Source organism: Cyrtonyx montezumae, unplaced genomic scaffold (assembly GCF_038088225.1).
Source record: "Cyrtonyx montezumae isolate F1298 unplaced genomic scaffold, pur_monq_1.0 scaffold_12, whole genome shotgun sequence".
NCBI lineage: Eukaryota > Metazoa > Chordata > Aves > Galliformes > Odontophoridae > Cyrtonyx > Cyrtonyx montezumae.
In genome coordinates this window covers 16,748,833-16,759,330 of record NW_027071848.1, presented here as the reverse complement: position 1 = coordinate 16,759,330, position 10,498 = coordinate 16,748,833, and the positions used below count along the sequence as shown (strand labels likewise).

Sequence of the window (10,498 nt, the reverse complement as noted above, 5' to 3'; positions counted from 1 at the left end):
ACTACTTCTATTATCGTTCTAGAAGTAGTAGTAGAGTTTGGAAAGTTGCTTTAGTTTTGAGCTATAATAATAATGTTCGAAAGAGTTACTATTGCTATTTCTGTATTAACAACAGAGCATAAAATAAAAAAAATACTTACATTGTACTTTTGTGAAATATAAATATGAATAGGAAATGAACTGTACTACTCTGTTCTGAATAGGAAATGCACTGTACAAAAAGGACTATTTCAGTCTAAGCATTGAGTAAAGAAATATGTGTTTCATAGATTCATAGATACATTAGGTTGGAAAGGACCTACAAGATCATCTCATTCAACCATCCTCCTATCACCATCCCTACCCACTGAACTACTCAATCAAATCCCTTAGCACCTCATCTAAACACTTCTTGAACAGCGCTAGGGACGGTGCCTCAACCACCTCCCTAGGCAGGCCATTCCAGTGCCTGACCACTCTTTCAGAGAAAAAAATTTTCCTCAAATCTAATCTAAATCTTCCTTGGCACAACTTGTGGCCATTTCCTCTCTTCCTGTCATTATTTATTAGGGAGAAGAGGCCCAGCCCCTCCTCACCACAACCCCCCTTCAGGAAGTGGTAGAGTGCAATAAGGTCTCCTCTGAGCCTCCTCTTCTCCAGACTAAACAATCCCAGCTCCCTCAGCCGCTCCTCATAAGACTAGTGCTCCAGACCCCTCACCAGTTTTGTTGCCCTTCTCTGAAGGTAGGTTTATTTACCTACCTTCCTAAAACATGTCATAATCTTCTTCTGGATGAGCATATATGCCTTGATACCAGAGAAGGTGCTGAGTTTGATTATTAAACATCAGACTGCAAGAGAAAGATTGTCAGAAGAGGACAACAGAAAATCATGTGAAGGAATTGACTGCTTTCAAGGGAGCAGGGCATCACTCTGGATGCAAGGCAGATAGACTCCCATTATAAGAGTGAAACTTGTCTTCAAGAAAGACATATTTTAATTATATCAGGCAAAGGCAGCCAAAGCACAGTTCGGCAATCACTGATTATTCATGATGAGATAAGGAATGTTAATTATAAGAGTTCAACTTAGTGAATACACCTAGTAGAAGAGTAGCCCTGAGCATCAGAGTAGCCTCAGTACTAAAAATGTTTTCCTCCTGTTGTGTCCCTACATAGAAACCATGTACTGAAAAAAAAAAAAGAAAGAAAAAAGTATAAATCAGTAAGAAACCTAAATGTAACACACTCCTTTCTCAAAACGTATAAACAATTTGTGCAGTATGTAAAGGGAGCAGAAATGTCTCCCTGGACACTGGTCCTTTCTATTGCCTCCCTCATTAGTGAGGGCTTGTTTTTGCATCAAGACCAAATGCATAATATCCATATTTTATTTCTCTAAGGAAATGTGAACAAAAGCATCAGCAGTTTGGATATCCTAGGAACGAGGTGATCTTAGAGTGCTGTTGGACCTTGTGTACAAAGTTTACAGGCTCTATGATACAAAATCAGAGATCATCGCTTCTGTGATGGCAGTGGGGACTTGGTGGTTCTTCTCAGAAAATGGAGAAGGTGAAGGGAGACAATAGCAGAAGAATAAAGAAAACAGAAAGGCAGAAAGGAGAGGCACAGAGCCATTTGGAAAACAGCCATCCCATCCAAAAAAGCAAACCTGGGAAGGAAAAAAGTTTTATGCTGTTTTGCTGTTGTGCAGTAGTGGTCACAGGTACAGGGAGGATATTCCAGAACAGAGGGATGCATGGTGAAATTCTCCCAGGGCAAGCTTATCTGCCTTCAGTCTCGGCTCACACCCGCCGGGAGATAGCGATGTGGGTTTTGACCAACAGGGTGGATAACGAAACGCCAATAGCTAAGGAGACCTCGTTCTGTGTTTATAGAGAGAGAGAACACGCAGAGAGCGGCAAGGTCAGCACTGAAGAGCTCAGGCTGAGCGCGGACACGTGCAGGGAGGGTCCGCTGAAGGCGGCGCTGGGCACGGCCTCACGGACAGCTGGGGCGCCCGGGGAAGCCGCGACGCCTTTTCCTCGAGCTCTGTGCCCACGATCCCAGAGAGCCCCGGCACACCGCCACAGCGCGCCCCACCGCGGGACCGCTGCCACAGCGCGCAGCCGCCGCCATAGCCGCGCCCCCAAGGCCGCCCGCGCCGCGGCTGCGCATGTGCGGGAGGGCCGGCGCTCGGCGGAGGGCCGCGCTCGGAACTTGCGCTCGCGGCTCCCGGCAGCTACCCGGACCGCAATCGGGGCTGGGACGCCCGCTCGCACAGCCAGGGGTCGGTGTCTTTCCGCTCCCGCCGCCGGGAGGGAAGGGGAGCGCGGAACGGGGCCGGGAGCAGGACCGTTCCGGCCCGCGGGAGGAAGGCGGGGCTGGGCTCCCCGGGTCTCCCCGGCCCCTCTCCGGGCGGCGGCATGGACGCCTGTCCGGCTCCGAGCCGCGGCTGATGTCGCTCCCCGGCGGGCGGGGCGGCCGGGGGCGCGGGCTGCGCTGGAGGCGCCGATCCGGCCGGTGGCGGTTAGTGCGGGGCCGGGGAGCGTGAGGAGAGGCGGGGGGACGCGGCCTACCTCGCCCGGTCGCGATTGGCCGGCGGCCGGCCAGCTGGTTGGCCGGGAGAGGTGTCGATCGCTGCCCCCGGCCTCCCCCGGCCCGGCTGCGGGCTGCGGGCGCTGGCTGGGGCCCGGGAGTGCGCTGCCCCGCTGCTCCCGCGGCGCCCGGGCCGGAGGGAGCGCCGACGGCTGCAGAGCTGCGCTGCCCGGGGTGCACGGGGAGGCCACGGGGTTCTGATCGCCGTGCGACGCTTCCTTTGTCTACCTTTGCTTCCGCCCCCCCCCCCTCACGCAGGGTCTGCTGGTTTCTCTCCCTCTTCATTATTATTATCGTTTTTTTTTTTTTTTCCTTCAAGTTCGGTGAGATCATCTCGCCTGGAGGCTGAGATGTGACGGGAATCCTAAGTGGTCTCGTGGTCCGCGAGGTTTCCTCATCTAAACTCAGCTGTCGTCTTGAAGTCAGGTGGTAGGCTTTCAGAAAGCGCATACCCTCTCGGAACGGGGGAGGGGGGGAGGGTAGGGAGCCGTGGAGAGGGACCAGAGCCTAAAAGCATGCAGTATGTGCAGCTTAGGTAGAAACGATTGTAAATATTGGAGATTGGGCTGGAACAGGTGTGAATTAAGAAGGAAAAGAGCTCATCTTGGGCTGGAAAATGCAGACAAGCTGCTGGCATGTGGCACCTGTTTCTTTGCAATGGAAGAGTAACTCGGAGCCATAAATGCATTTTGCATTTTTATGTTTCAGTAGTTAAAATCCTTCAACTTTCAACACCTTGAAATATTTTAAGGGCCAAAGTATTTCATTTTTATGGTGTTTGATAACAAATGTGGCTAGTAGCTGTCATCCTTGCAGTTATGTTAAACAGATGGGTCAGCCGAAGACTTCACACTTATGGTTTCTATGTGAGTCACTTAAGGAGTGTGAGTAATCACCCATTGTCAACAAACAGTATTTTCTTCAGTTTTTGTGGGTGGTAGAATTCCAGATTTTGCATGAATGCAGGAGGAAAAGCAAAGAATATCTCTTGCACACAACAGTTTAAATTTAGGTTGAGGGAGACTGTGTGCAATGGGCTTCTCATCTTGAGAATCGATGTGTGAGTTTCTCTGCAGCAGTAGTGTGATACAGCCAGGAAGTTGGTTAACGTATCGTAGTTGTTGTGGGGCGGGCACTAAATTCACTGTTAGGTTTTCATCTCAATAGCAGCTTTACGTGAAACTAAATGAGTTCTGTCTGTCATCTGTGTGCTACTTACCTCAAGCATCAAGTCATCTGGAGCAGAGGCACTTTATTATTTGCTGCAGTTATGGATTAAGCATTTTCATGATAGCAGTCAAGTGCTATCAGGGTAGCAATAGTGCTATTGCCATGTGTTGAGTGGAGGGGGGGGCTGTTGCATTTGTTTTGAAGAAGGCAGGATAGTAAGATGAAGAGCTGGCTGAGGAATTTGTGCTTAGAAACGTGTTGGGAGAAGTGACCTGATTTGAGTGTAGCTTCTGTGGTAAATGAAAGTCAGCATTTAACTGCAGATGATGAGGATGAGCAAAGAGGGTGACAGTAAGTTAACAGCCCCCGCAAACATTATGGGAACTGAAAATGTCTTCAAGGGGAGATACTCAGGTTTCATATAGCTTAAGTTTAACTCATTTAACAGCTAGAAGGGAAACACTACAAATATGCAAATGCAGTAATTGGATGCAGGAGGCAGATGAATGACAAGATTCATTGGGTGTTTGGAAGTGCAGTCACCTATGGTGAAGGGGGAAATATAGCAGATGGGGTGGAAAATGAGGAGACCAAGGATGCATCAGAATGGATCCCACAGAGAACGTAAGCAAGGTATATTAAATGTATGCCAGCATCTGCTGTTGGCAAATACATTTCCTGATTCTTCATATCTGTTGGCAGCAGTGATAAAGATTTACTCTTTACTGAATGTATGTCTCATAGTTGGTTTGGTCTGCTTGTTAGCTCGTGAGCTTTTCTGTGAAGACTAATTACGGAGTGGGAGTGTGCTGAGAATGCTGTTCTGTGTTTCCCCATTTAACACTTGAAGAGATTGACATGTTGGTGAACTGATCCCTCAGAAAGAAGTATTACTCAATAACTTCTCCACAATTTAACAGAGCAGTGCTGTATGTGACTCCTGGTAATCTCATTAGAGAAGTGGTCTGTTCTGTCAGTTGTCTACCACAGCAGGTATTACAGTTGGCTTTTGTTAAATGTGAAGCCCCATTGAAAGGATGACACTCTGCTTTCTCTTCTTTAAAATTGAGTATTGAAGTATTCAGGTATGGCCAAGAACAGGGAGATGCTTTCCTTTGTTAGCTAACACTTGGACTAGGGATTGCAAGGGAGATATAAAAGTAATGCCAGAATGTTGAAAGAATAACTTCCACCAAAAATGTGTCTGTAGGCTTTGTGCTGTGCAAGAGTGGTAGTACAGAGATAATGCTGTAATGTGCTTATCAGTAAACATTTCGAGTGCTTTTCTCCAAAGCAGTAACTGTGTTTCTTGGAAGTCTACACTGGGTAATTACAGAACAATGTTTTCAGAGATACTTTAGCATCTGAAGTACTACACACTGCTGTTTTATTTCACTTGGGAAGGGCGAAATAGATTTGTGTTATTCCTTTAATTTTCTGTACTATCCTTATTTAGCTAAAATAAAGCTGTCATTGCTATTGTGTTTTAAAGTTGGTGTACCAACTGCAGTGTCTTTTCAATGAAAAATAGGGGCTTAGAACTATTTTTGAGCAAGTTAGAAGCAAAACACTTGCATAATAAACAACACCGGTGAACTGACTTAGCCAATAACATAGAGTTTGGTTCATCTTAATCACGTTTAGCTGTTTATTAATAAACTAATTCAAATGAAAATTCTGGGAACTTCTAACCATAAATTAGGTAAATTCTTGCTTTAGTTATTGTACAGTCTAACCTTCCAATTTTGTATAAGGCAGCCTGGCATCATGGATCGCTCTCGGCACCGTGCAGGGAATGGCAATGAACAGGCATCTTCACGAGAGCATGGTTATGGTGAAGATGAGAGACAGCGACAACTGGAGCGCCTCAGCAGGGAGGAAGCCTACTACCAGTTCATCAATGAACTCAATGAAGAAGACTATAGGTTGATGAGAGACCACAACCTGCTTGGCACTCCTGGTAAGATGTGGGTGCATTCAGCAGAACTGTTATATTGTGAGGTAGTGCTGCTGTTGTCAGGCTTCACGTTTAGAGGAAATGTGAATTTCTATTTCACATTAATCATGGTCAATAAAAATTAACTTTAAAAGATGCTGAAGCTGGAAAAATGTATAACTTATATGTATGTTGGTAATATCCAAGCCTAAATAATTAACAGCTGGTGTACTAAGGAGCATCTGGCAACTGATGTCATCTGACTGGACTTCTGCAAGGTCTTTGATGTGGTCCCCCACTGCATTCTTATCTCTAATTTGCAGAAATATGGATTTGAAGGGTAGGCTATTCTGTGGATAAGGAATTGTTTGGATGATCGTAGCCGCAGGGTTGTGGCCAATGGCTCTATGGCCAGGTGGATGTCTGTAACAAGTGGTGTGCCCCAGGGGTCCATTCTGGGACCAGTCCTCTTTAATATCTTTATGAATGACATAGGTGATGAGATTGAGTGCACTGTCAGCAGGTTTGCTGATGACACCAAGGTGAGTGGTGTGGTTGATACAGCAGAAGGAAGGGATGCCATCCAGAGGGACCTTCCCTGTGAACCTGGTGAGTTTCCACAATGCCAAGTGCAAGTTTTTGCACTTGGGTTGAGGTAGTCACATGAACTTGGTCCTTGAGGTCCCTTCCAACCCATCCCATTCTATGATTCTGTGATATCTGACTATGACAGTGTTTTGGGTTTCCAATTGGTTGTTGAAATTAGCGTGCACTTGATGCACATTTGGCATCCACACTTCTTCCCTCCCTAGTAACTACTTCTTGTTATCTGTTTACTTATCTTCCAATTTCACACTAGTGCTCTTTGCTTTTAAATTTAGTTAATTTTATGTCCTTTCTTAAGATTTTCCTTCAAGATAGAAAATAGTGTTATTTCTGCATGGCTACGTTGAGCCGATAATGGTGTCTCACCTAATGGCATGATCAAAATGTTAACTATTTCAGGGGAAATAACAGCAGAAGAGTTGCAGCAACGTTTGGAAGGGGCTAAGGAGCGTCTGGCATCACAGACTGATCTGGAACACAGAGAAGGTGAAGGTAGAACTTCTGGAGGTAAACATTCTTTCTTCATATGCATATATAGTATATATAGATATTTAAGAGAAATGCTGACCAATTTCAGTACCGGCCATTTCAAGACTTTTTTCCACTCTGCCTCTGTGAAATGTTCTCCAAGTAGGAGATTTCCTAACGATATAAAACAACTTAAAAAAAAAATCTAATGAAAGTTTAATAGGAGCCCAAATTAGTTTCTTTTTCTGTTTCGGTTCTTTTTTGTTAATGAATCTAGAAGTGCAAAAAAAAATTATTCTTTTAATTCTTAAAGGATTTTGTTATACGTTTGAGAAGTTAGAGCAGAAAAGAAAACTGTTAAAAATTAATCTCTCTTCTGTTTTGTTTTTGTTTTATTCCTGTTTGTTTTAACAGCACGCTTGATTCTGTTTATGCCCATCACTTCCTCACCAGTATTGGCTCATTTGGCCAGTTGCTTTTCGAAAAGGATAAAATCTGTCTTAGTTTTTCTCACTTTGTCAAAATTAGTTGACAAAGTTACTCTCAAATCAGGAACTTAAGTGAGAGATGGATGTTGGACAAAATGAACTACCTTTGGGCCATCTCTGAGTGCTTCCTCAGAAGAGGCTATGTGGATATATTCATTTCTCTGTACCTGCTGGGAAGACCAAAATTCCATCTTGAACTGGGCAGTTTTGCTGACATTTCTATATTAAGCATATTCTCAGCAAAATTATGTTATCACAGGAAGGTAGCTGTCCTGATACTGTGACGCTTGGGAAATCAGAACTCAGCAAACGCAGAGGATTTGGTCATACATTGTAGTGTGCTAAGAATGCTGTTATGTGATTGCTTGCAATTGTTTGTTTCTCTCAGATTCTGATGTTCTTGGAGAAAACTCAAATGGTGATTCTTTGCTTGAGTGGCTGAACACGTTTCGTCGCACAGGAAATGCCACTCGCAGTGGACAGAGTGGGAACCAAACCTGGAGAGCCGTGAGTCGAACAAATCCGAACAGTGGAGAATTTCGATTTAGTCTTGAAATCAACATAAATCATGAGCATAATAATTTTGAAACCACTGGTGAAGAGTATGTGGGTATCGATCGTAGCAGAATGTATTTAGAAAGAAGACATCAAAGAGCTGTCAGTCCAGTAACCACACGAACAAGGAGCAGGATGACAAGAGAAGCAAACAGTGGGGCTGCAAGCACTGCAAGGACCAGGTCTTTAAGAAGCTCTGTGGTGCAAACCTCTGAAGCAGCCTCTCATCCAGTCTCAGGGAGGCTCAGGAGTAGAACGCGGGAGTTGGCTGGCCTTCACCAAGCACATACTACACGTAATAGTTCTACATCTGCTGGCGAACCAAGAGAAATGCCAGAAAGAGGTACTTCTACAAGAGTGACAAGAGGTAGATCTAGAACTAACGTTCGGGTGAATACAAACCAAAGACTGGAAATACTGCGCTTGAGGTCTACTTTGAGTAGTCGAAGCCGCTCTCCATTGCGAAGGCAAGGTGAGACTGCTTATTCTGAGGAACGTGGGCAGAGGCAGGATAGAAGTACTCAGCAAGCTAGTAGAAGTAGAAGGCAAACAGCGCAGCATGCTCAGCAGCCTGCTGAACAACAGGCACGAAATAACACTCAAATGCCTCAGCTTTCTGCTGCAGCCCCATCCTCAGGATTAATTTCGGAAGAGGAGGAATCTAGTAGGCCTGTAGCTGCTGTTAGAAGGCATCCCACAATTACACTAGATCTTCAAGTGAGAAGAATTCGCCCTGGAGAAAACAGAGATCGGGACAGTATTGCTAGTAGAACTCGTTCTAGAGTAGGAATGGCAGAGAACACCGTTACTTTTGAAAGTGACAGTGGGGGATTTCGGCGGACGATATCGCGGTCAGAACGCGCGGGTATTCGAACCTACGTTAGCACTATACGGATACCTCTTCGTCGCATCTCAGAAACTGGGCTTGGTGAGCCTTCATCCGTGGCTCTTCGGTCAATCCTTAGACAAATTATGACAGGTTTTGGAGAACTGAGTTCTTTAATGGAAACGGAATCTAACTCAGAAATGCAAAGAGGTGCTCATCGCTTACCAGATGTACAGGCAGAGCAGAATAACTCAAGTTCAGCAAACAATAGCAGTGATCCAAGTGAGGTTTCTTCACGGAATGGGCATGTAGTAGAAGACAGCAGTGAACGAAATGGACGGAGTGGTGACATACAACACTATGGTCGCAGTAATGAAAACCAGGATAACAGGCAGTCTCAAGGCGCTAACAACCTAGTGGAAAATGGAACTCTGCCCATCCTTCGGCTTGCCCACTTCTTCCTGCTGAACGAAGATGATGAAGATGAACGTCTAAGAGGTTTAACCAAAGAGCAGATTGACAATCTTTCTACTCGGAATTATGGGGATATTCACGCTGAGGAGGAAATCAGTAAAACATGTAGTGTTTGCATTAACGAATATGTAACAGGAAATAAGCTAAGGCAGTTACCTTGCATGCATGAGTTTCATATTCATTGTATAGATCGCTGGCTTTCTGAAAATTCCACTTGCCCAATTTGTCGGCAGCCTGTATTGGGGTCTAATGCCACAGACAATGGCTAAAATCATTTGTACTACGCAGTATTCAAAGATCTACTTCTGCTCTGTTTATAATGAGCCAGATCAAATGAATTGACTTGCATAGCGGTCCATTTGTGTGGGGAGTTTTGTTAGATTTCTTTAAAAATAAAAGGAAACTTGTCTAAATCTAGCAATGTAAATAACTATTTTTCTCCGAGTGCAGATCTAGGAGTACACATAGAACCAAATGATATCGGTAAAGTTTATATTTTTTTAGGTAATTTTGTTATGCTAAGCACTTTTGTAAATAGAGAAATGCAATAGTTAATCAGTCCTGCTTATTGTATGGTTTTTTTTTAACAGTGTAATGGACTCACTTTATTTAGATTACAAATTGTTTCACACAGACCTACCACTGTGTTGAAAAATTAGTGTCTAAATAGCCATTCATTAGCTTTTTGTTCTAAGAACAATTTCTTTTAGAGAGAGTCTCTTGCTGGATATGTTTGCTAAAGATATTTAAGTTACTTGAAGTGCTCATTTTAATATACAATATATTTTTTTTAACATTCAAATATCCTTTCCAAAAACTTTCCAATTTGGTTCTATTTAAAATTTTTATGCCAATTTTTGCGCGTGGTTTTACACAATGCTTAATGCTGACAAGTTCATGTTCAAAGGCGGATGGGTTAGTGATGTGAAATGTACATAATTAAAAGCTGTCTCTGACAATCGCTGTCTTCTCAGCATGGACAGCAGTCACGTTGATGACAATTTCAAGAGTGTGTCTTAATGAACATGTGTGCTCGAAAAGTAAATGAGCATTGAGGAAGCCTTTTTACTTTTCCAAATTACTCAATATTCATGTTCATTTTTTTTTAAACTGCCTTAGTTTAAAGAGGGAAATAATTCCTGAACCATTATATTGTCTACAATATGCATGTTTTGTGCATCCTACTCAGAAAAACAAAGGCTTGAAGTGTTTTTGTACAGAATTTTAAGGTACATATGTTATTTGTCCTCTTAAAACATGTCTGAGGACCAAATGGCAGAAGACACTAAAAGAGACAAAATAAGCTTCCCTTGAAGTATCCAGATTACTGTATGATTAGATATTAAACTTTATACCAGTAACTTATAAAGAAATAAAGTTGCGAAGTAAATATCCGAGG

The 10,498-nt window shown here is 43.8% G+C and overlaps 1 protein-coding gene across 9 annotated transcripts; it reads left to right on the top strand.

The window, feature by feature from the left end:
* The first annotated feature begins 2,274 nt into the window (after positions 1 to 2,274).
* Positions 2,275 to 10,293, top strand: RNF6 (ring finger protein 6). Of its 9 annotated transcripts, none has more exons than XM_065730161.1 (5): positions 2,441 to 2,507; positions 2,896 to 3,002; positions 5,505 to 5,706; positions 6,688 to 6,795; positions 7,633 to 10,293. In XM_065730161.1, exons 3-5 carry the CDS (start codon positions 5,514 to 5,516, stop codon positions 9,366 to 9,368), a joined length of 2,037 nt encoding a protein of 678 aa, XP_065586233.1. In that variant the 5' UTR covers positions 2,441 to 2,507; positions 2,896 to 3,002; positions 5,505 to 5,513; the 3' UTR covers positions 9,369 to 10,293. The 9 variants fall into 9 exon arrangements, with proteins under 9 accessions (XP_065586231.1, XP_065586233.1, XP_065586235.1 ...); XM_065730163.1 differs by having other exon boundaries at positions 5,501 to 5,706; XM_065730164.1 differs by having other exon boundaries at positions 2,896 to 3,005.
* Positions 10,294 to 10,498: the final 205 nt, after the last annotated feature.